Raw genomic sequence first — 24,616 nt, forward strand, 5'->3', positions numbered from 1 at the left:
TCCGATCTGCACATAGGGTTGTTTGTCCTGGATTTGAAGAGACTCAGTTTGTTTAAACCTGCCCAGGTGGTTCCATGTTCCTTTTAAGTGACTTCTCTGTGTATGTCTCTGGCTTATTGAAAGTCATGACTGATGGCATGCTTTCCTGAAGTCCCCAAGGCAATCCTCACAAAGGTGGCGTAGTGAAGAAGATTCTAGCCCTGTGTCTGTCACAAAGTCGCTGGTTGGTCATCGACACCTGACATCAAGTCTCTGGGCCTCCCTTTCCTCAACTGTGAAATGAGGCTGTTGGACCAGCTGAGCTCCAAAGACCCTTCTCAACACTAGCGCTGTGAGAGCGTAAGGTTAGGACGTGGTCACTATTCATAGTATCTGCCATAAATGACGTAACTGAAACAGACCAGGGATCCTTAGACTAGGTGGCAGATGCACAAAAAGATTCAGGGAACAGCCGCTCTTTTCACTGAGTAGAGGGCAGAAGTCAAGGAATTGTGAGCTATTAGACATTAAGAAGGACAGAGAGCTAGGTCTGAAAACCGTCAGAGAGCTGCTGTGGCTTCTTTTCTGAAGATTTTTTCTAAAAGGCACGTTAACATGTTTCCGGAATGACTAGGTTCATGCTTCGGGACGGGGCCAGATGACCTTCCAGTGTTAGGATTTTATTACCTTTTTTCTACAATCTTGTGAACACTTTGTAAATTTCTCCCTAACAGGGCATGTTGTATAGCTTGGTGGGAGGCCAGGGCAGTGAGAGGCTGTCTTCAATGAATCTTGGCTACAAGCACTACCAGGGTGTCGATAACTACCCCCTCGACTGGGAGCTGTCTTACGCATACTATAGCAACATTGCCACGAAGACACCCCTCGACCAGCACACGCTACAGGGAGATCAGGTAAGATAAAGAAGCGGGTGGAGATCATCATGGCCCTGTTTACACGGACTTCCTGCACCATTTCATACAGTGTCTGCACCTGTGGCTGGCTCATTTTCAGGCCTTCAGAGGATGATCATAATCGAACGGAGAGGAAAGCCATCTTACATGCTCCAATTCATATTTCCTGTGTTCTCGGGCTGAATGCGGGAACCATCCTCCATCTATGCATGAAAAGCTTTTCGGGAGTGGGAGGGCTGGCGCGGGAAGGGGAGATTTGGCCCTGGACAGGATTTGATTTTGCAGAGAGCGTGTACCAGAAACAAAGACACCTTGTCTTTGTTCCAAGACCATGTGAGGGGGTGGGGCCGGGAGGTGTTAGGGATTGGGTCACATTGAGTGGGGGCCACAAGCTAAGGGGTCCTCTTAACGCATAGTCAGCAAGCAGGGTCTGCGGTAGAAGGAAGCAGGCTCCGTCCCTAGCTACGTCCCCAATGCTGGGCACCTCGAGAAGTGGCTGTCCCCATGACATGAGCCTCGCTAGCCAGGTCTTCCAAGTGACTGATGTGTGATGTTTGAAGACTCTGCCCAATCCCAGATTAAGGACTGGATGAAGGGCACTATCTCTAGCCTCTCCTTTTGTAGGCTTCCAAATCTTATTGACTCATTGGACAGAGAAATCAGTGGCTCACATCCCCCCAAAAATACATAACTTGTTACCTTGGATCAACTGATGGTTTGCTTTGAGGATGGTGAATAAAAAGGTATAAACATAGAAGTGATGGTGTAAGATTTCAAGGAACGATGATGCAGGTCTGCATTCAGTGGGAGTAGACTATGATGTGGTTGGCTTCTTGGAAGGTATTTGTATATATCCTGTTTATCCAGGAAGGATTTAAGACGTGATGGTCGCAGCCCTTGAGGCAGTCAGGTTGAGAGGAAATGCAAGCCGTCTCTACCAGGAGTCGGCAGGGTTCTTTTTCTGTAAAGAGCCAGATAGTAAATATTTTAGGCTTTGCTCATACAGCCTCTGTTGTAGCTGCTCACCTCTGCCAGAGACAGTATATAAGCAAACGGGGAACCTGGGTCTGTGCAGCCATAAATAGTACATAAACTGCATGGTCGGATTTGGCCCTGGTATAGGCCATAAACTCTCAATTTTCCCTGCTTCTGCTCCGTAAGCCCAGGGGATATGCCTGGCTAAGTCAGGATTGGAGAATCTTAGCCTGAGCGGCTACCCGGGAACCAGAACCACTCACTGGTCCCCAGCTCTGCTCCTGGATGGCACTCAGAAAGCCACAGTGCAGAAAACTTGTGCCTTGATGGTTGGCGATGGATAGTATCTGGAAATGAAATCTACAGTGGCCACCGTACGGTTATGAAATAAATGAGTCAAAAATACATGCTGTCAGTGAACATTAAACATGAGTCAGACTATAAAATACCACATGGCTACCTATATAGACATTCTGATTCCTTCAGAAAATAACAATTTCCCCTGAATAAACTTGAACGATCTTGTCATTATTGTTTGTATTCTCTCAGTGAAATATAAGCTATGCGCAAAACTTGACCTCAGTTTGACAGGAATTAATTTATGAATTGATCAAAAAAAAATTTTTTTTAAAGGAATTATTCTGAAAAAGACATGCATACAAAAAGCAAGCCACAACGTGATCTTGCGGTGGGTTCAGCTAAGCCTGAATGTGTTAAGAATGTCCTCTATGTATGTATTATACTTTTAAGAATTCTAATTCAGCATAAATTAGCAATGGGAAATAGTATGTTGCTAACAAGCTCCTTTTCTTTGAAGATTTGGCACATGAAATGTTATGATTATGAAAGAAAATGTTTAATTGGTCAGAACCAGAGACGATGAATAGAAGAGATCCATCTTGCAGCTGAAAGTCGTATGATTAAGAATCACAGATACGAATTATACAGTTAGAAGAGTTGTATCATCGCTCATTTTCTTAAGAATGTGTAATTAATGGCTTCTTGAGAATTTAAGCAGGTGTCATACATGGATTTAAATGTCCTTTTGTTGAGAAATCTATTAATTCACCAGCAGCACGAAACAAACGAGGAGATATGGAAAGCCAGACCTCTAATTAACAAACCAAGGATCCGTCAGTAACTCCTTCCTTGATTCTTCATTTTCTCTTTTATGTACCTCGTGCTTCAAATCATTTCATCTTCTTTATTAGTACTCTCGCTTCGTGTCACTTCTTTATGAGTTAGCAGGTCTCTGGCTCAGGTGAAAGAGAAAGAAGATGCTGGCTTTTGTTTGTTTTGTGACTTAATCGTAGACGAGCTGCTTTCCTTCAGTCGCTCCTCGGAATGTGCTTTTCCACGTTGGTGGTTTGGTCCCCCGCCTCGTCTCCGCCCCTTCCAGAGGGGCAGGGGTCTCGTCCACACCCTTGGTTTCAACTGCCCTCCACATACTGGTGACACTCGGACCTTCCAGTCCAGCTGAGATTTTCTTACGCACCCCCATCTGGATTCATAACACAGTGCGGAGGAGGTAACACACTGCCCGTCCCCCGTAACTCCTCCGCTGGTGGCCCTACTGTCCCTCCTTGCAGCCAAGGAGCCATCCCCCCATCCTCCCATCAGTTACAGCCCCCGCCAGCTGCCCATTTCTCTCTCCGCCTGTCTCCATCCCTGGGGCCATAGGTGACATTTGCCCCTTCTCACCTCTGCCCCCAGCTGCTGGACAGCCTCCTGCTCTGGGCTGAATTGTGCTGCTCCCCATCCCCACCCCCACCCCCGCCCAAAGAACAGGAGAATAGGATTTAAACAGATAGCAGGATGACTATATGGGGGGGCACAGTGAGAAAGTGGCCACCGGCATGCCAAGGAGAGGGGCCTTCGAAGAAACAAAACCTGCCAGCATCTTGATCTTGGACTTCTGGCCCCTAGAACTTTGAGGGAATAAATGTCTGTGGTTCAAGCCACCCAGTCTGTGGCGTTTTGTTATGGCGGCCATAGCAAACCGATGTGCTTCCTAACTGGTCTTTCTGTCACCAGCCTTGTCTCTTCCCTTCTCTTCTCACTACTTCTTCCAAAGTAGGCTGTCGGCAGTCAAGGCTCTCAACCTGGCTGCACGTCACAATCACCTGGGGGTTTAAATTTTTTTTTTTTTTTCAACGTTTATTTATTTTTGGGACAGAGAGAGACAGAGCATGAACGGGGGAGGGGCAGAGAGAGAGGGAGACACAGAATCGGAAACAGGCTCCAGGCTCTGAGCCATCAGCCCAGAGCCCGACGCGGGGCTCGAACTCGCGGACCGCGAGATCGTGACCTGGCTGAAGTCGGACGCTTAACCGACTGCGCCACCCAGGCGCCCCTCACCTGGGGGTTTAAAGAACAATTCCGTGCAGGCTCCACCCCATAGTCTTGAGGTCGCAGCGTGGAGGGGCCTGGGCACACGTGTATGTGCGTATGTGTATACAGTTGACCTTCGAACAACAAGAGGGTTAGGGGCACCGATCCCCCATACAGTTAAAAGTCCACATATAACTTTGACTCCCCCAAAGTTTACTACTAATAGCCTACTGTTGTCCAGAAGTCTTATTGGTAACATAAACAGTCAATGAACACATGTTTATTTTGTTATATGTATTATCTGCTGTATTCTTACGATAAAGTAGGCCAGAGGGAAAAAATGTGATTAAGAAAATCATCAAGAAATATATTTATAGCACCGTATTTGTTGAAAAAAAAAACAAACCTGCATGAGGCGGGCCTGTGCAGGTCAAACCTGCGTTGTTCAAGTGTGTTTGAAAAGCTCGGATGTTCATAACTTGCAGCCCGTGTTGAGAAGTACTGACCCACGACGCCTCAGCTCAGTGCATCGCTTGGCGTAGGAGGATTTCTTTGATCTGGTTTCTGTTTCTCCAGCCTCAGCTCTCAGTGATCCCTGCTCAGCCTGTCCACCCTGGTGACACCATACTATAGGCCACACCTTGCTGTTCCTGCCTCCTGGTGCTGTTTGGTCTCCTCTGCCTGGTCTGTTTCTCCACACTCACTCCTCTTTTCCTGCCTGCGGACCCCTCCTACTTGAACACTGGGCTCAGACCTCACCTCCTCCTCCACATCTATTGGTGGTGGGGCCAGGGCACCCGGGTGTATCCCTGCCATTGCCCTTATGAACGCTTATGAGGGGTGCCACGCACAGGGTCACAGAGCTGGCTTCCCCAGGAGACCATAGGCTCCTTGTTACAGGCTCCTGGTTCATGTCAGTGATCCCAGTGCCCAGCACTGGGCGTGACACACAGTTGGCACCCAGTGTTTACCAATGGGCTGACAGACGGGGTAAGAGTGAAGAACATCCAGTGATAAACCTGAAGTTATTACATTGTCTTGTTGACTCACTGGTGCCTAAAAAAAAATATTTATTTATTTTGAGAGAGAGAGACAGAGTTAGTACAGCGGGGGAGGGACAGAGAGAGAGGGAAAGAGAGAATCCCAAGCAGGCTAGTCAGTACAGAGCCCTGTGTGTGTGTGTGTTGGGGGGGGGGGGTCAAACCCACAAACCGTGAGATCATGACCTGAGCCAAAATCGAGAGTCGAGGCTTAACTGCCTGAGCCACCCAGGCGCCCCAGACTCTGGTGCTTTTTGATGTGACCAGTGTTCATTGTTGACTGCATGCACCCAAAGCACTTGGCTTTAAATCCCGCCCCTCTCCCAGTCAGCCTTCCTGGGTGGCATCCCGCATTTGAGAATTGTGGGTACTTCCCCTTACAGCTCGTATTTCCCATTCTTACTTTAATAAAATCCCTAAAATGTGAAATTTCAGCAAAGAAAACGCACACACACACCCACCATTGGGAGCCAAGCGTTGCAGCTGATTTTAAACACCCTGAGAGGCGGGTTCCCAAGGGCGGTTCCCACAGGCCTCGCAGGAAGTTAGCAGAGGTAGGCGGTTTAAGTGTAGGCTTTGAAATTGCCCTGCTCCTGAGTTCCCAGGGGTGCTGGCTGAACCGTCATATTTCACGACTCCAGAGAACGCAGATGCTCTGGAAAATGTGAAGGCCCCAGTTGCAAAGTCGGAGGGGTTTTCCAAGTCCTGCCCTTTCTGCCTCCCTTCCTCTCTGTCTCTCTGTCTCTCCCCCCACTTCTCTCTCACTCTTTTCTCTTGTTCTCTTTGTCTCTTTTCTGTCTCTTCTCTTCTTGTCTCCACCACTTCTCTTGCCCTCCCTACCCCGTCTCCTCTGCCCCACCCTGTGATCAATGGCAGATAGCCGATACGGTGTGAACACTGCCCTTGGAAGCTGCAGGCTGAGCAGAGAGAAAGGTGGTGACACCGGTGAAGTGTCAGCGTCTCTGGGATAGTGTGGTGCCTCCTCTGACAGTGGGCGTGGGGGCTGTAAGGTCTGTCCAGTCTCCAGACGTTGGACCTCCTCTGACCTGGTCAGCAGATTTTAACCCTGCAGTACAGGATATGAGCTCATTCGAGAGACCTTGACTTTGTAACGCAGCAACAAAAAGAACCCCTCAGAAGCCACAAAAGTCCCAGCGCTGGTCAATGTGGGGCCCTTGGGTCCCTGCCAGCATCTCTTCAGCTCTGCCCCCCAAACACCCCCACTGCTGCTTCTCCACACCACACCTTCTTCCTCCTGCCTTGGTCATATTTCCATCCGACGCATCATTCTCCGGTCACACAGTGTTGTCTGAATGCGTGAACAGCCGATCGTTCCTCCCTTTTAGGGGTTGTTCTTTCATCAGATGTCTTTGCAGGTGGTCGGCTTTCACAGAAGGCCCAGACCATATGGCTCCGGTGCTGGCTGCCGCCGTAGTGACCCCAGTACCATGGAGAAGCTACCAGCTGCCTGGGTGTGGCACGCAGTGGAGGCGTGGCTCTGGCCAGATTTACTTGGGTTAAGGTCCCAGGTCCGTTGTTCACTGGGTGTGAAATCTTAGGTGATAGTGCTCACCTCTGTCTCCGCACAGCTTTTCACCAGTAAGGCGGGTGCCATGATATGTACCTCACACGGGGGTCACAGCTTGAACAAGCGAACCCACATGATGTGTGGCTAGTGGAGCCCGGCTTCCGTCCCCACAGCTCCCCCTTTAAAGTCTGTGACTTTCATCTTCTGAAGCATAAAATGCTCTTAGACCCCACCGCATAAGGTTGTGAGCTGCACAAAACCGCAGAACCAATAGGAGGGCTAATGTTCTAAACGGCTCCCAGCCTTTTACGTGTCGGAGTGAAGTAAGGACCTAACAAACGATGGGTTCCATTACTGAGAGCTCACCATGCACCACACGCTCTGCTAAGCTCTTTTATAAACAGTCTCATGGAATCTTCACGCAACCCTGTGAGATCAGTTCCCATTTTACAAGTGGGGCAACTGAGCCTCAGAGAAGCTGAAGAACTGCCCAGAGTCACACAGCGGTTGAGTCGTGGAGCCTCGATTGGAACCTAGGCCTTTCTAACTCTTCATACAGTGAAAAATAGCGGCTGTTAGGTTGAGTGCTTTTGATCTAGCAAGTACCATGCTAAGCTCCACTTTATGGATGCAGAGACTGAATCGCAGATAAATAAAGTTAGTTGGCCAAGGTCCGTGGGTAGTTCGTGGTGGGTTAGAATTCCCCTTGGTCTGATGTGAAAGATTGTGCTCTTAATGGCCCTGTCCTGCTGCAAAACTGGATGGCACGACCCAGGGGAGCTAGACCAGGGGACAACGACACAAAGGACAAAAGTGTCACTTCTTCAGAATTATGCACAGCTACCCAGTTCCCTCAGAAATGTGGCCTTTGCCAAAAGGCCATGAGTTCACTATCAGGGAGGACAAGGAAGCAGTCTACCATTTGCTTCCTCTCAAATGCACGAGCCCTTCACGGGGTGGTGAGGTCTATGGGCCCCACAGCCGGCCAGCCTGGATTTGATTCCTAAGTTTGAAGAACTAAATATATGCTCTTGGATAAGCTACTTAACTTCTGAGCCTCAGTTTCTACATCACTGAAATGGAGATACTGACAGAGACACTCTTACAAGGTGGCAAAGATTCAATGAGGCAATCTTGGGCAAAGCAATTAGAACAGCGACGTATTATCAGTGATACATCAACTATCATTGATATGTCAGTGATATATCGTCACTGCCAGAGAGCGGCAGACACATCTAAGGGTGTAAATCCCGCAGGGTAGGACCTGTGTCTTCATATGTCATGTCTTTCATTCAAGCCCCATGACAAAGTTAAAGAGAAGGAAACGGGGCGCCTGGGTGGCGCAGTCGGTTGAGCATCTGACTTCAGCCAGGTCACGATCTCGCGGTCCGTGAGTTCGAGCCCCGCGTCGGGCTCTGGGCTGATGGCTCGGAGCCTGGAGCCTGTTTCCGATTCTGTGTCTCCCTCTCTCTCTGCCCCTCCCCCGTTCATGCTCTGTCTCTCTCTGTCCCAAAAATAAATAAACGTTGAAAAAAAAATTAAAAAAAAAAAAAAAGAGAAGGAAACAAAATAAGAAAAATAACCAAAACTCAAAAGACCCCGAACTGTCCAGGTGAAAACAAAATTCTAACTGAGGATTCCATTATCTAAACAGCTCCAGCGTCAGCCCAATTCCAAGTTCACCCCAGACCGTAGAGTGTCCCCTGGAGTTCGAGCTGAAGCACCCACTTGTTAGTCCTATGCTTGTCGGAGTCAACAGGATAGAGTGGATTCTAGGGCCTTCTCGCTAGAGGGTGACACTGTGGGGAGCCCGAGAGAGCCCTTTCTTTGGAGTCAGGCCGGGCTGGCTTGACAGCTCTACGAGGCAATCATGAGTTCCTGGTTTCACCTTTCAGGCGTCCGCTTCTTTGCCTATAAATCGAGGACAGTGACATTTGGATGGCAGTCCTGTCATGAGGATGAGGGGACAAAAAGATTTGTTAAACCCCTGGCACAAAGATGATTTCAATAGAAGGTAGTGGGTGGCCTTATTCTAATTGTTGCCCTTTGCTTGGTGGCCTCCACGGGTTAGACACTGAGCAAGACGGGATGCCTGCTGGGTTCCCGACACAGTCCCCACTTCTCAGCCCCCCAGTGCCCTGGGGAGGGACCCATGGTGCCATGCGGCCATAGCAGAGGAGACAGCTACCAGACCGTCTCAGGAATGGGCTGCAGGCTAGAGTTTGTGAATCTAAGAATTCTTCCTCGCCAACAAAGGGTCAGAAGGGAAATCAGGCCTGGCTCCTTGTTCTCTGAGGCTTCTTTCCCAAACTCATGCAGATCCTTTTATTTTATTTTATTTTATTTTATTTTATTTTATTTATCTATCTATCTATTTATTTATTTATTTTACCATCTGCCTGTGGCATGTGCCGGGCATGGGAAGCCCTTCCCAGCACCCCTCACGGCATTGTTAAATAGAGTTCATTATGTATAAGGGGAGACTGTGAAACAACAGCGCTGGTCTCTTGATAAACAGCCAAAATTTACACTTCAAAATGAGTCTGATTTTCTGCAGAGGAGTCGGATACCTCCAAGGCGGTGCGCAAATTCAAAACATTTTGGGAACTTTCCCTTTGGATTCCCCCTCAGAGCCTCTAGCACCTTCTTCCTCGCATCCTCAGAATTAACAATGCCCTCTTTTCGGCAGGGTAGATTTAATTTTTGGAAATAGCCAAAAGATATTTGAAGCTGAGCCTTCTAAATAAAAGGGGTTAGTCATGCAGGATAATAACACTTTGGGATTAAAAAAAAAAACAAAACAAGGTTATACTTAGAAAATATTGATTCACCTTTTTTGAGGCCGTGTGTAATCTGCCTCTGAAATCAGTGGCGTGAACGTGGTCTTCTGAACAAGCTTGAGCAACGGAAGTGGGAGTGGAATAAATTTTGTCCTCCCAAGGCAAACGCTTTGGTCGGAACAAATATGCCCGTTTAGGTATAGGAGATGTGATACGTTCATTTAAAATGCATTTGAGGGGCGCCTGGGTGGCGCAGTCGGTTAAGCGTCCGACTTCAGCCAGGTCACGATCTCGCCGTCCGTGAGTTCGAGCCCCGCGTCGGGCTCTGGGCTGATGGCTCAGAGCCTGGAGCCTGTTTCCGATTCTGTGTCTCCCTCTCTCTCTGCCCCTTCCCCGTTCATGCTCTGTCTCTCTCTGTTCCAAAAATAAATAAACGTTGAAAAAAAAATTTTTAAAAAAATAAAAAAATAAAAAAATAAAATGCATTTGATCTTATGACATTGTGAACATACCCCGTGTTTCAGTTGTTCAGATAGTTTTTACCTGAGCAATTGCCAGTTTAAGAATAATGCCATGGCTTTTGCGTGCCTAAATCATTTGGGCATTTCCCGTGTCCCCCTCCTTCTGTTTTCCTTCCTTCATCCCTCCCTCTTTCTCTCCTCTCCGTCCTTTTCAGGCATATGTCGAAACAATTAGACTGAAGGATGAGGAAACGCTCAAGGTACAAACCAAAGAGGATGGAGATGTCTTCATGTGGTTGAAGCACGAGGCCACCCGAGGCAATGCGGCAGCTCAGGTAAAAATGCGGGCCACTGTTTTGGAAATTCTATCGGTTCTGATAGACCAGGTTATGCCATGGTAACAGATTATCCCAAACCTCAGTGGCTTGAAACAACACGCGTTAGTTTCTTGCTTCCACTACCCGTCCCGTGGGGGTCGGCACGTGCCGTGCTCTCATGAGCCCCTACAAACCAAGCCACCAGGGGCTTCATTGCAATACAGTCGCCCACAGCCACTGCGGCGGGGCTCTGCACAGAGGTGGCGGGGGCCGCCTCCTCACCTGGTCTCCCTTGACTTCACGTGGGCTGGAAGTGTAGTCCTACCCTGCACCCAGAAGGAGAAAGAGCTTTAACATTTGTGATCTGTCCTAAAGACTACCATCAGACATTTTAGGGCATTGGATAGAAATGAAAAAGAAGCATCTTGGGGTGCAGTAGAGATTAGAGGGATATCAGGAAGAAGGGCCGTGAATTCAGCTAAGAGACTAACAGAAAATCACGTGCAGTATGTTAGACCAGAGGACCAACCTTGTCTCTTGAACGTGTCTTGTGTTTTTGGAAGGACTTTTCAGAGGTACCAGGAAGGGCAGAAAGCAGGGAGAATGTTCTCTATCTGACTTCTTCCCTTGATTTCACTATGAAGAGAATCCTTTAATGGGAGACAGCTTAGGCCAATGGCACCGGTTGGGAGAAAGCCTCCTTCCCCAAGAGTGGATTTAGCTTTTGCTCTGTGCTCCTGGTGAGGACACGGTGTGGGAAGAGCCTCTGGGTCTGTTAAGCAGGCAGAAGCTCAGAGATGGGAAAAAGAAAGAGAACAGAAAAGAACAAATGCATTGACAAGCAAATAGTTCAGAGACCCTTTAGTGATGAATGGGCCTCCCATCCGTCTGTAGAGGTCTTCCTAGAATTTCAGGAGATACTTTGAGGGACATTGTAGGTATTTGAGGAGTGAGGGGAAGGAAGAGAAGGAGACGAGAGAAGAAGCAGAAAGAAAGACCACAAGAGGCCAGAATGGGCCAGAATGTTAACAGACATTGCTCTGGCTCCTGTTGGACATCTGTCCCTGGCCTGCAGTCTTTCTAGTGCAGGAAAGAATTCTAGCACATAATTCTGGAAATGCTACTGCCAGAGTCATTTCCTGGGTACTCCAGAGCTTGCATGAACTTTCCTTCCTTCGTTTAGCAAATCTTTGTGGAATAGCTTCTATGAGCTTCTACTGAGCTTTGCTGAATGGGGGCTGAGGGGATAAAGGCAGACAAAAAAACATCTTGAGGTTCCTATCCCCAGAGAGCTCTCAGCCTTGAGTGTCATGGTGGAGTCAGTCGTGTGGAAAAATGCTGGGATGGGGAGAGAGAAGTGCCTTCCTGATATGGATGTACACAGGCCTCCATGCCATTCACTAGGCCAAGTGACAGGCAGTACCTCCCAAAGGAGAGGGGCTTTGAGGACAGGAGACAGTCGTGATCGTTGGCCAAGTTCCATCCAGCTCTGGCCCTGGGTACAACAGATACGTCCACATACACGTGCACACGTGCCTTGTTTCCAGCTGGTGCTGAGGACTCGTATTTACACGAGTTCACCTTTCAGGGCTCCCAGTTGGAAGATAACACGCGCCTACCTATTTCTTGGTTCTCATGGGAAAACATTTTGAACTTGGTTTGTCCTTCCACCTTTTAAAGTCTTATGTTAAGCATTACACAGGAAAGTCATTCTTCTAAATTGCTACTGTCTTGAAGCAACGATTGGCCCAGATGCTGTTTTGGGGCCAGCAAGGTGTGGCCAAGAATCCTGAAGCAGCAATCGAGTGGTACGCCAAGGGTGCCCTGGAGACTGAGGACCCCGCGTTGATATATGACTATGCCATTGTGTTATTCAAGGTAAGAATCCCTCGGTTTGTGCCAACGTTATGCAATTCTTATCAGACTTCTGAGCAGTTTCCTGTAGGCGTGCTGGCAAACAAGGAATCTGTAACTGAAAGAACTTAGTATGTATGTGCTGCCGTCACTCTTGATGGAAAGGGATACTTGCTGGAAAGGCAGAATCAGAAACAGTGCCCTGGTCTCATTTTTAATCATTAGCCTTATGTTTGGCACCTGGATTGTCTTTGCTTTTGCAAGCACTGTAGCATTCTGGAGGAGGCACCACGTTTTACGGATTGGAAAACGGCCATCAGCCCCCAAAGGGGCTGCAAGTTCGCCACCAGGCAGAGTTGTCACTGAATTACAGCTTAACCGAAGTGTGTGTTTGGGCTGGATCCCAACGGTCTGGTTGGTCAAAATAAAGATCTTGCTTTAAGCCAACAGGAGAATGGCGGCGGGGGGCGGGGGGGGGGGGATTGAAAGCATTAGCACAGGAGACAGAGGATGGAGTTCAAGTCCCTCCTCTTCCATCATCACCTATGTGTCCTTGGAGTTATTTGATCTCATGGGACAACGGTAATGATCACAGATTGAATGAGATAATATAATGAATGGGCTTCAAGAAATGAAAAATACTGTATCTTACATGAAATCTGAATAGATCACACTGCTTGAGCACTTATTACCGGGCTTACATGTGTTAATGCATTCAATCCTCATAACGACCTTGTGAGGCAGGCCCGGGGGTGCATTATGACTGCTGTTTATATATGTGGTAACAGAGGCAGAGGAAGGCTTTTTAACTTGCCCAAGGTCACACAACTGGTACATTTTAGAGATCTGGGACTGAGCTCCAGGCACTTTGGCTTCAGAGTCTGTGTTCTTCACCCCCCAAACACAGAGACATCAACTCCCCAACCTTGGCAAAGCGAAAAGCTGTTGGCTCCAGTAAGGAAACCCTTAGATCCTATGTCATGCCCAAAGCAAGTGGCTGTCCTCAGATAGTGAGTGTCTTCAGACAAGGACGTGGGTTTGTGCGGCCAGGTCCATCTTTGGGACCGCAGCTGTGGCCACTCACTGATTCACAACCATGACTCTGCTACATTTCGGACCCTCCAAAGCCTTAAAACCTATTGGTTGATGTGGTTTCCAAATGTAGAGTCTGGACTTCCCTTTCTCAGTTGTCAAGTCAACACAGAAACGGCTTGACTCCTAGCCATATGCTGATGCATCCGTGTGTTTATTCAATAAACACCCATTCAGGGCTGACAAAATGCCAGACTCTGTGCTAGATGGAGTGACAGATGGATGCGGGCGCCACGTCCCCGACCTCAAGGGGCTCACGCACTGGTGGAGAGGGCAGGCACGGAGAGGCACCTGTCCGCCGGAGTTGGGGCCGGCCACTGTCAAAGTGCAGAGAAGATAATGGCTCGAATCGGACATGACTTCTGCCCACCCGGAGCTCGCCATCTAGAGGCAGAGGCAAATAACATAAACAAATGACTCTGGAGGTGACCTACTGTCTGCTTTCCCAAACCTTAGAGACTTTTTTTTTTTTTCAACGTTTATTTATTTTTGGGACAGAGAGAGACAGAGCATGAACGGGGGAGGGGCAGAGAGAGAGGGAGACACAGAATCGGAAACAGGCTCCAGGCTCTGAGCCATCAGCCCAGAGCCTGACGCGGGGCTCGAACTCACGGACCGCGAGATCGTGACCTGGCTGAAGTTGGACGCTTAACCGACTGCGCCACCCAGGCGCCCCAAGAGACTTTTGTTTTTCCTGCATTCTAACTAAGAATCCCTCTGTGGGATCAAGGAAGCCGCTCATTAGCATATCGAAGATCTTACCTCTGGCCAGAAGGTCACTTTACGTGTTTTCCACGGGAAAGAACCCCATGCAGAAAATAAGCTTCCCAAATGTGACGAACAGTACTGTGCTCCGGGCTTTGTGTGGGCCTTGGGCATATTGTGTCATGGTGCCATGACAGCTGCAGCTTGTCCAAGACGAGACAGTCCAGGCCATCCCGTCTGGCATCCACAAGAGGACAGAGCTTTGACCTTTCCTGCAGCAGCTGTTTTTGATTAATTCACTCAGTGGATATTATGGAGCACTTACTACGTACCAGGGCCTTCCATTTCTCTCACTTAACAACTTCCAGGACTGCTCAGATTTGTGTAGAGTGCATAGCCCCTGTGCAGGAAGTTATCCCACTTAGGATGAAATGAACAAGTATTCTGGAAAATGCATGGCAGCTAGAAATCAGAGTATCTGAGTTCTAGTCGTAGATCCGACTGTAAGTCTTTGGATGAGTCATCCTCTCTGGGCCCCAGTTTTATTCCTTCAAAGCAGAGAAGTTGGAGAAGATAAAATTTGAGTTCAACCAGGTTCTAACATTCTGTCATCCTGGTCTTTCTGACACTTTTCCAGAAGTCCAAAAGTGTTGTCTCATTGCCCTATCCAGTTTTTCCAAGTAGCCTTCTTGTTCTTTTTTTTTTTTTCCTCTCTTTTTCTCTGATTAAATGAAGTAATGGTGCATTTCCGAAAAATATTTTCATCTTCAGCTTTGCTTCAGCTCATTGGCTTTATTAAATAGGTAAGTTAAAGTCTAGTAGAAAATTTGGTGCATATAGTTTCACTTTTAGTTGGAGTCACGATTTTATTTTTGGGTCCTGAAAAAATAGAGACAACCATATCCTGCATGTTTTCTGGGTCCTGCCAGGAGGTTACAAATCGTTATGTGTTCTCAGCACAGAACTGGAATGCACAGGAGGCAAGAGAGAGTGGTAGTTGTGTGCTTGGACTCTGGGGCCTGCCTGCCTGGGTTCAAATCCTGCCTCTATATCTCACTCACCGTGCTAGTCTGGGCAAGGGCTCAGATGGGAGTGTTCACAGCACGTCTCCAGGCTTGTGGTGAGGATGAGGTGTGACGGCCCAGGGTTGGGCACACCCTAATTAATGCGGGAATGTTTGCTAGTGTCATCTTTATTTGCTGTGGTGCTATGTCAACAGAGTTAAAAGCTATATTCATTGCAAAGCCCTGCCACATTATGTCACAATGTGACCCCATCAACCGCCGTGTCTGAGGCCAGGAAGAGTCCAGGGGGCACCTGTGGTGTGTGTCAGTCACAGATTTCAGTTGAGTTTGGTAGCAGCGACGGTTTTCATCCAGCTCCCGTTGCCCGCCATTTTTGTTGTCAGTCCTGTGTTGAGAGAGACCTTAGGGACCCCTCCAGCTCCCCCCTCAGACCTGCCACTTCCCCACATGGTCCTGCAGACACTTCAGCGTGATCCCACGAAGTTCCTCTCTTGCAGCAAGAACCCCAAGGAGCACCTGGGTGGCTCAGTCAGTTGAGCGACCGACTTCGGCTCAGGTCACGATCTCACGGTTCGTGAGTTCGAGCCCCGTGTCGGGCTCTGTGCTGACTGACCCCTCAGAGCCTGGATCGGATTCTGTGTCTCCCTCTCTGTCTGCCCTTTCAATCTCTGTCTCTTTCAATCTCTGTCTCTTTCAATCTCTCTCTCTGTCTCTTTCAATCTCTCTCTCTCTCAAAAAAAATTATATATACTATATAAATATATCAAATTATAATATTTTTATAAAAACATAAAATTATAATATATATTTATATAGTATATAAAATTATTTTCTAATATATTTCTCTCTGTGGTGGTGCTCAAACCACGTCTGCTGGGAAAACTTGCTTTTGCCGGAGGAGGAACCTTGTCAGTTTCTGTCAGCATCTGAGGCAGAGGGTTCCAAGGGGTCCTGTCTCCTTCACGACGGGCTCTCAAGCTGGTTCTGAAACCACCGTGTTCCACCCTGGGGACTCCTGAGAGGACCCAGGAAGGCTGCAAATGGCAGGCCTGATAACTCTTGACTGTCCAGTGCAGATAAAGCACGATATCTGGCTCACGGATGAGACCATCCCCAGAGGAACGCATCCAGGATGACCAAACTCATTTAGCCCTATTCTTCAGGGCTTCTCCCAGTGGTACCTGTGGACAGACAGGAATGCGATCCACTGGGTGATAATGGGGGATTTTGTATGGACGCTAAGCTGGGAAGGTCAGGTCCGCTGCCTCAGCTCCACACACATAAGCAAAATAATGGTGGTGGTGATGATGATGATGGGGTAATGGCTCTGCATCGAGAGATCTTTAAGGGAAGGCTTCTAAATAGGAAGGCTTGGGTTTTATTGTGTAAGTATTTTACCTGGAATATTGATATACCCGCATGATGTCTTTGAGCGCACTCTGGGTTGATTTTCTTCGTACTCATTGCTGTTTATCATGGTTTAGGGTCAAGGAGTAAAAAAGAACAGACGGCTTGCCTTAGAGCTGATGAAGAAAGCGGCTTCCAAGGTAACACTTTTGCATATTGTCAGAGGGAAACATTTGCACCACGCATGCCCACACGCCTGCAAATCTGCCAAAGTGAATGGCCAGCCTTTGGCCCCGGTAGAAAATAGGAGTTGGGAGGGAGGTCACTGGCATTGCGGTGATTAGTCATTTTGGACCTACAACACATACGGAAACCTGTCACAATGGGGACGGCAAAATTCAAAAGCTGAATTCACCTTCCAGTCAATAGAATTCAAGCTGATCTTGTTTGAAGGCTAAAATTATAATCACCTGCTGCCCTGATAACAAGCAAGGGTTGGGGGTTGGGGGGGGTAGCGGGGCTCCTTGGAATTGAATGGGTATGTATAAATGCCATTGAATTGGGAAAACCAAAGGCCTAATTCCCTTGAAGCTTAACCCTGTTATGTCCAATGCTCCTTTACTTCCTGGGCTTTAATAACGGAGACGTTTATCCAGTTTGTTGCTGGGTTTAGAAATTTCTTTGCTTTTGTCACTATTTACTCTTCACTGCTATTGTCAACTCAGCTGGTTTCACTCTGGCCCTACAGAATGGAGGTTAAGTATCGTTTGTGTGGGGACGCACCCACACACAGTGCATGCGCACCCACCCAAGCACACTCAAGGGTGCACGCATGCAGATTGGCAAATAAATACATTTGTAGAAACCACTGTAATTCTACAACCTTGACCGGGTCCTCTCTAGCCCTCCCGGCTCTTGAAAATGCCTCCCTCCCCCAGGCTGCCAATATCTGCCTTATCGACAAAGACTCCTGAAGATCCCGTGCTGATTTTTTTCCCTCATTCCCTCCCCTTGAGAAGTTCAGAGTGTCTTTTTTGTGTCGAGCAGAAAGTTGGAGCATGGAACAAGAGAGCCAGAAGACTTTTCCTCCACCTCTGTGGTGTCAAGAGGGCACATGACCCAGGAGAAGGGAGCCTACTTCAGCACACAACAACTCCTGACCCCACACAAATGTTAGGGCAGAGGCAGAGAGGCAGTTTCATGGTGGTCCTTGAGGGCATTGTTTCCAGAGAATCCTAAAATGGGGCAACGCTGGGGTTTCCCGGAAGCTCGGAAATTTGTGTCTCTTCGGCCATCGTAGTGGTGTGTTGATGTCTAATGTGCTTTGTCTTGAAGGGGTTTTGAGCAGAGCTTGGTTAAGTATTGGGAGATGCAGTTTTATAGCCTGGAGTCACTGCCTCCTTAAAAGTGCTTTGTGATTCTCACTCATTCACTCAGCAAGGAATTTCTAAGCCCCTACTCTTTGTCAGGCCCTGTGGCGAAGGCCGCATATCATTTGATTTTTGGAATGAGTGAAGAGTCATGTGGAGGCAACTTTGGTGATTGAGCGGTACCTCTCCAGAACAGAGTATGAATAGTAAGCAAGAAGACGGGATTTCTTGTGGGGCTCCAAGTGCGGTCCCTCCAGGAGTTCCGCAGATGTTCTGAGGGATGGCAGGTGCATCTGAATAAGCCTGTGGCCTCTGGCTTCGCCGCAAAAGCCATTGTGAGGCTGTTCCACAAGCCTGTTCCAAAGCTGGTTCTTGCCACTTTATAGCATTCCCTGGTCTATTACAGTATTGAAATGCATTCTGTAAGATTCACCAGCAGACCACCTTGCACCTGCTACTGTGTGAGGTTCAGGAAGAACGCCTTTATGCCTAGATCCACAGCACTGATGCTCCTTCCAGATGTCCGTTATTTTGGAGTCCGCTGTCTGGGGGGCCTGGAGATCTGAACCCTAGTCTCCATCCTCGGGGTATAGGGTTTGGACTCCATGTTGTTTAACACCGAGATTCAAAGGGCGGCTTTCATTCATTTGTCAGCTATTTACTGAGCACCTACTCTGTGGCAAACACTAATAAAGGGACTTGGGAAACAAGATTCCCACCCTCATGGAGCTTCTCTTTTAATAAGCATTGTTAGTTTCTTTCCCCTGGTCTTCCCGACACCCGGAGTCCAACAGAGAACCTAGGAAGTATAGCCTCTTAGGATCCGTGGCAGACGGAAAAGGCTCAGACTGGGATCTTGGCATCTGTTCTTAAGGGACACTTGTCCTTCGCTTGTGAAGGGGGGGTGAAAGAGGTTTGGTTCCATACTTAGCCTCTAACTTAACAAGTCTCACGGATGCAAGGGCGCCGTTAGACCCTCAGATCCTTTCTCCCCTGCTTCTTCATGGTTTGGTGGGGCTGGCAGGAAGGGAGGAATGAGAACACTGGACGCCCAGGTTACACACAGTGTTCTCCCTGCGGGTGGGAGGCTCGATCCGAAGCACTGACACCCCCTCAGGGCTTCCGAGCTCTCAACAAGCAAGCCGCCCGCTGCCCTGTGGAAGCAAGTGGGAGCTCCTAAGGAAAGCAGACGACAGCACCTGACAGCACAAATCAGCAAGCACAAGGAGGCTCCAGGCTAGATTCACATGAAGCGCTTCCTTGGTACCAGCCCCAGGTTTAGACACAATGTGAAAACCTGCCTCCCATCTCCACCGCCCTCCACCTCTGCCTCAGCCGCACCAGACTCCACCTGTCAGAACCGGGATGCTAAGTGGCCCCGAAGCACCTGTGTTTTGCCAGCCGCTTCCCTCAGAGGATTTGTTGGTGTTTGGGGCAGAGGAATCAACAGATGGGCAGGCGGGTCACCTAGAAACTGTCCCAGCCGGGGGTTGGGGGAGTGCCTGGCCTCCTCTCGCGGGTGAGCGCTTGTGAGTTTCAAGGTCACTGTTGACACTGCAGGGCAGTAAGCAGCCTTTTGTGGACAAGGGCATTGCGTAAGAGCCCCCAGGAGCTGAGTGAGGCTTTGGGGGGTCCGCATGACCGCTGAGCCAGGAGGCAAGAATCCCAGCAGCAGCCGGAAGAAACCCACCTGGGAAAGCTCTGAGGCAGGCTTGTGTTTTCTAACTCTTAACGTTTCTTTAATGCCATCTGCCCCCAAAAAGAGATAGGAAAGGTTTTGCTCAGACTCAGGCAGAGTGCTTTCACAGCAATTGATTCTCTTTAGGTTTCACTTAAAAAAAAAAAAAAAAAAAAAGTAATTTCTTTTTTTGTTGTTCTAAAACCCAGGGATTGCATCAGGCAGTCAATGGCTTAGGATGGTATTACCACAAATTCAAGAAAAATTATGCTAAAGCGGCCAAGTACTGGCTAAAAGCAGAAGAGATGGGGAACCCGGATGCATCGTACAATCTTGGAGTCCTGCATTTGGATGGCATTTTCCCAGGAATTCCTGAAAGGAATCAAGTAAGTCTTGAGAGCAGCTGTGCAGGTGGCCGCCAGATCATGGAGCCTTGAAGGTCTTATGTGCCCCGTGCGGTGCAGGATGAGGCCCCATGGGTGGCGCAGATGCCAGCCAAGACGCAGACCCTATCCTCAAGAAACTCAAGGGTCCAGTTAGGAAGATAAGATAGCCAAACACCAAGGACGGCATCTAGCCAGGTGTCCAGTGTATGCCAACTGCTATGACCCAAACGGTTCTTAATGGGAAACTGTGAAGACCAAAGCAGTCAGGAAGGCTTCCTGGAGGAGGAGGGCCTGAACTAGGGAGGAAGGGGGAGATGATACAAGATGACAATGCATCAGAGGCAGTGCAGAGATTGATACTACTAGAAGGAAAGAGAGCTAGGTCCAGAGAGGGTTACCGGAAATGAGACGAGATTTAATGAGAGTAAAAACAGGGGGTGCCTCAGTGGCTCAGTAGGTTAAGCAGCCCTCTTGTTTTTGGCTCAGGTCATGATCTCACAATCTGCGAGATTGAGCCCCATGTCAGGCTCTGTGCCGACAGCTCAGAGCCTGCTTGGGATTCTCTCTCTCCCTCTCTCTCTCTGCCTCTCCCCTGCTCTCACTGTCTTTTTCTCCAAATAAATAAATAAACATTTTTTAAAAATGATAGTGAAGGGGCGCCTGGGTGGCTCAGTTGGTTGAGCGTCCATCTTCGGCTCAGGTCATGATCTCACAGTTCATGGGTTCGAGCCCCGCATTGGGCTCTGTGCTGACAGCTCAGAACCGGGAGCCTGCTTTCGATTCTGTGTCTCCCTCGCTCTCTGCCCCTCCCCCACTGACACTCTGTCTTTCTCTGTCTCCTTCAAATATAAATAAACATTAAAAAACATTTTTTTTTTAAATAAAAATGATAGCGAAAACAACAGTGATAGTCTTCAGCGTTGGTGAAGCACTTTCTCTGTGACAGAGACTCACAGATACTTGACATGCATCCCGCGTCATTCTATCCTCTGCAATAGCTGCTGTTACACCCATTTTACAGAAGGAACAATCAATGCTCTGAGAGGTTATGTCACTTGCTCAGAGCCACACACTTAGTGGAGGCAGGGCCTGGATCCCTGCACAAAGTGAAAGCCCCTCATTATTAATATTGATGATGGTAATTATAATTTCTGCACCATTACATTCTGCAAATTCCATCGAATGCCCATCCAGGCACTCTTCCAGGCCCTGGGGATACAGCAGCAGACAAAAACAGTCCCTGATCCTGGGAAGCTTACATTCCAGTGGGGAGAAAAGACCATAAACAAAGAAATATATAACATGAGAGCAGGTGGAGATATGTGTCACGGGGCAATAAAGCAAGAAATCAGAGAAGGCCTCTCTGGTAATGTGACATTACAGAGACTCCTAAGATCTTACATGTTTCTGGGAGAACATTCCAGAATGAGGGAACAGCCAGGGCAAAAGCCCTAGAGGAGAACAAGCTTGGCATGCTCAAGGAATGACCGGGAAGCTGGAGCTGCAGCAGCAGAAAGCAGGGGAGGGGCATAGGTGGGAGATCAGGTTGGGGAGGCAGGGGCACAGGTCATTGTAAGGACTCAGCTGCTCCAAGGAAGATAGGAAGCCTGTGGGCAGCTTTGGACAGGGCAGTGATGTGCTGTTTTAGAAGCCGCCCCTGGATCCTAGCAGAGACTAGAATTAAAGAAGACAAGAGGGGAGCAGGGGGTTAATGTATTGAATCCAAGGGAGAAAGGAAGGGTGACCCCAGAAGGGGTCGGAAATGTGGCTCGACTACGTATGTACATTGAAGGTCAAGGTGACTGGGTTGATAGCGTTTTGGACGTGAGGTGTGAAAGAGGAGAGGAGTCAGGGTGACTTCAGAGTGTTTGGCATTTATTGAGATAGCGTGGAGAGGGCATTTAGTGGGATGGGCAAGACTGAGGCAGCAGCAGATTTGGGGGATGGGGGACCAGAAGATTATTTTTTGTGAAGCATCGTCCTAAGCCTTGAGAATACATCTCATTTAATCCTTGAAACAGCCTTGGGGCGGCAGGGTGGCCCACGGTTAAGCATCTGACTTTGGCTCAGGTCATGATCTCAAAGTTCGTGGGTTCGAGTCCTGTGTCGGGCTCTGTGCTGACGGCTCAGAGCCCGGAGCCTGTTTCCGATTCTGTCGCCCTCTCTGCTCCTCCCCCACTCACGCTCTGTCTGTCTCTCTCACTCTTTTGAAAATAAACATTAAAAAAAATTTAAATTAGGGGCGCCTGGGTGGCGCAGTCGGTTAAGCATCCGACTTCAGCCAGGTCACGATCTCGTGGTCCGTGAGTTCGAGCCCCGCGTCAGGCTCTGGGCTGATGGCTCGGAGCCTGGAGCCTGTTTCCGATTCTGTGTCTCCCTCTCTCTCTGCCCCTCCCCCGTTCATGCTCTGTCTCTCTCTGTCCCAAAAATAAATAAACGTTGAAAAAAAAAATTTAAATTAAAAAAAAAATCCTTGAAATAGCTTTTCCTGCTAGGTACTATCAGAAGCCACATTTTTCAGTTGAAGAAAGTGAGTTAAACTCTCAGTTGGAGAGATTAACTAACATGCCCAAGGTCACACAGCTAGTAAGGAACAGAACTGGGATTTACACCCAAGCCTGTCTGATGCCAAAGCCCTGCCTTAAGAACGACAGCTAACTGCCTCCGAAAAATAATAGTACCCAATGGAACATACACCCTGGTAAATGTTTGTCTTCTGCATTGCTAATGTCTGGTAACCCGCCCACGTATCTGCAAGTGTGGATTTTTTATTGTCACATTCTAATTCTCACCTTCCTACTGGAAATGCAGTTTCTGCACAGGGGTTTGAAGGAAGGTATTAAGCAAGGTCAGGAAAGTAAATGCCTGGATTTTCACCTGGTATAACTTCTGGTACGTTCTCCTATTTAGCTTGGGGGGGTTAGATGATTCATAGCCACGTGCTGTCTTGTTTATTTACTGGGTAAACTTAACAGACTCGCTTCCCGTTAACGTAATCGCATCCAGAGGCCAGCTTCTGGGGTTGGCTGTCTTCCTGAAGCTTGACTTGGTTTTCCTAAAGATATCAGAAGTTATGAGCCTGTGAAAATCTCAGGCGTTAAGTGTCTGTCTCAGCACGTTGGCTCTGGTGAAACCGGCCCAACTAGAAGGACTCCTTACCAATGAGATGACTTTGCTTATCTCTCTACAGACGTTGGCCGGTGAATATTTCCATAAGGCTGCAGAAGGCGGACACATCGAAGGAACCTTGTGGTGTTCTCTCTATTATATCACAGGCAACCTGGAGACCTTCCCTAGAGATCCCGAGAAGGCTGTGGTGTAAGCATCTGTCAGATGTCGTGTGCGAAGGAAAAGCCACGTACTTTATTCACTCACAATGCCTGACCATGGGGTTCCTTCTCTTTGTTTTGCAATGTTTAATTTAATTGTTTTTGTTATCAGGTACACATGCGCATCGTTTAAAGAGCCCCATGATTTCACAAGGCAAACATAGATTAGAAATCAAGCTAAAAAAAATAATTCGACAAGGGAAACCAGGAAATCTGCTCTCCCACCCCACCTAGACTCTTTCCTGCTCTTAAGAATAAGTCACTTTCAATCTTTGAATTATTTCTTTGTGATTTGCCTCTATCTTTAAATGACATGTTTTTACCACTGTTTCTTGTTATTTTCATCATAGGCTTTGTCTAATGACGTCTCACTGTGGCAGATAAAGATACAGTTCTCTGTCATTCAGCTACCACCTGCTATCCCACACATCCACACTTCCCACCCTGTCCCATTTTCCCAATAAATATATCATTATTTTGGTTAGATTCGTATCAGGGTGTCCATTATTATGACCATGTGAATGCTGTGCATGGCTGAGCCATGCAGGGTCCTAGGACTACCTTTTCTTTCTTACACAGCTTTTTGTTTTCTATGGAGTAATAATTATATTTAATTGTTCTTTAGTTGCTTAGCTTTCTGCGTACTCACCATTTTTCATGTGCTTACTCTCCACATTCTCCCAGGGTTGTCTAAATCTCTCCTCCGTATGTCCAGACCCACCAGGTATTCTATTAACCTAATCTTCTCGGGCACATCTCTCCTGGAGTCTTCAGGACATAGCTACCTGAAATTAACTTTGTCCTCATTGTGAGGGTTCCCTTTCCCTTCCTCTCCATCTCTTTTGGGTTCTGTTTGCTCTTTTGGGCCCTATTTCTTCCTCTTTCTCGGTCTACTCCTACACTTTTGTAGAGCACATTGTAATGTCCTAAAGAACGGTGAACAGGAGGCACATTTTCGAGGTCACACATACCTGAAAATGTTTTACAGAGGTTGGCAAACTATGGCCCATAAATACCATGTGTCCCACCATCTGTTTTGTATGGCCCCAAGAGCTAAGAATACATTTTACGTTTTAAAGCGCTATAAAACAAACACACACACAACAATGAATATGAACAGAGACCATAAAAATATTTACTATCTTGCCTTTTACAGAAAAAGAGAAAACAAACTTTGCAGACCTCTGCTTTAGACCACGCTCACACCAATAGTCTGGCTTTTCATCAGACATTTGAGAGCAAATCCAACCTGACCTGAACTCAGTGATTAAACTTGACCTGGACAGATTTGAAGCTTTATCATTGTTATTCAGGATGTTTGGTGTGAACATTCAGATGTTTCATACATTTTCTTGTTATCTTTTTGTTACTGATTTCTAGCTTAATCCCACTACAATCAAAGAATATATTCTGAATGATTTCAATCCCTCGGAATTTGTTGAAACTTGTTTTATGACCAGCATATTTTGCTACACCTGCCTTTGCATGTTATATCTTTTTCCAGC

The 24,616-nt window shown here is 47.8% G+C and overlaps 1 protein-coding gene across 12 annotated transcripts in view; it reads left to right on the forward strand.

Annotated features, from left to right (window-relative positions):
- The window catches only part of SEL1L3 (SEL1L family member 3), a 104,630-nt gene that overhangs the window by 55,100 nt on the left and 24,914 nt on the right, over positions 1 to 24,616 (forward strand). For all 12 annotated transcript variants that reach the window (XM_045474354.1, XM_045474352.1, XM_045474353.1 and 9 more), the window contains 6 exons: positions 714 to 893; positions 10,224 to 10,343; positions 12,063 to 12,203; positions 16,486 to 16,548; positions 19,606 to 19,782; positions 22,973 to 23,100. In XM_045474354.1, coding sequence (XP_045330310.1) covers positions 714 to 893; positions 10,224 to 10,343; positions 12,063 to 12,203; positions 16,486 to 16,548; positions 19,606 to 19,782; positions 22,973 to 23,100 — 809 coding nt within the window. The remainder of the gene's footprint in view (positions 1 to 713; positions 894 to 10,223; positions 10,344 to 12,062; positions 12,204 to 16,485; positions 16,549 to 19,605; positions 19,783 to 22,972; positions 23,101 to 24,616) is intronic.

The sequence above is a fragment of the Leopardus geoffroyi genome, chromosome B1, assembly GCF_018350155.1.
Source record: "Leopardus geoffroyi isolate Oge1 chromosome B1, O.geoffroyi_Oge1_pat1.0, whole genome shotgun sequence".
Taxonomy (NCBI): Eukaryota; Metazoa; Chordata; class Mammalia; order Carnivora; family Felidae; genus Leopardus; species Leopardus geoffroyi.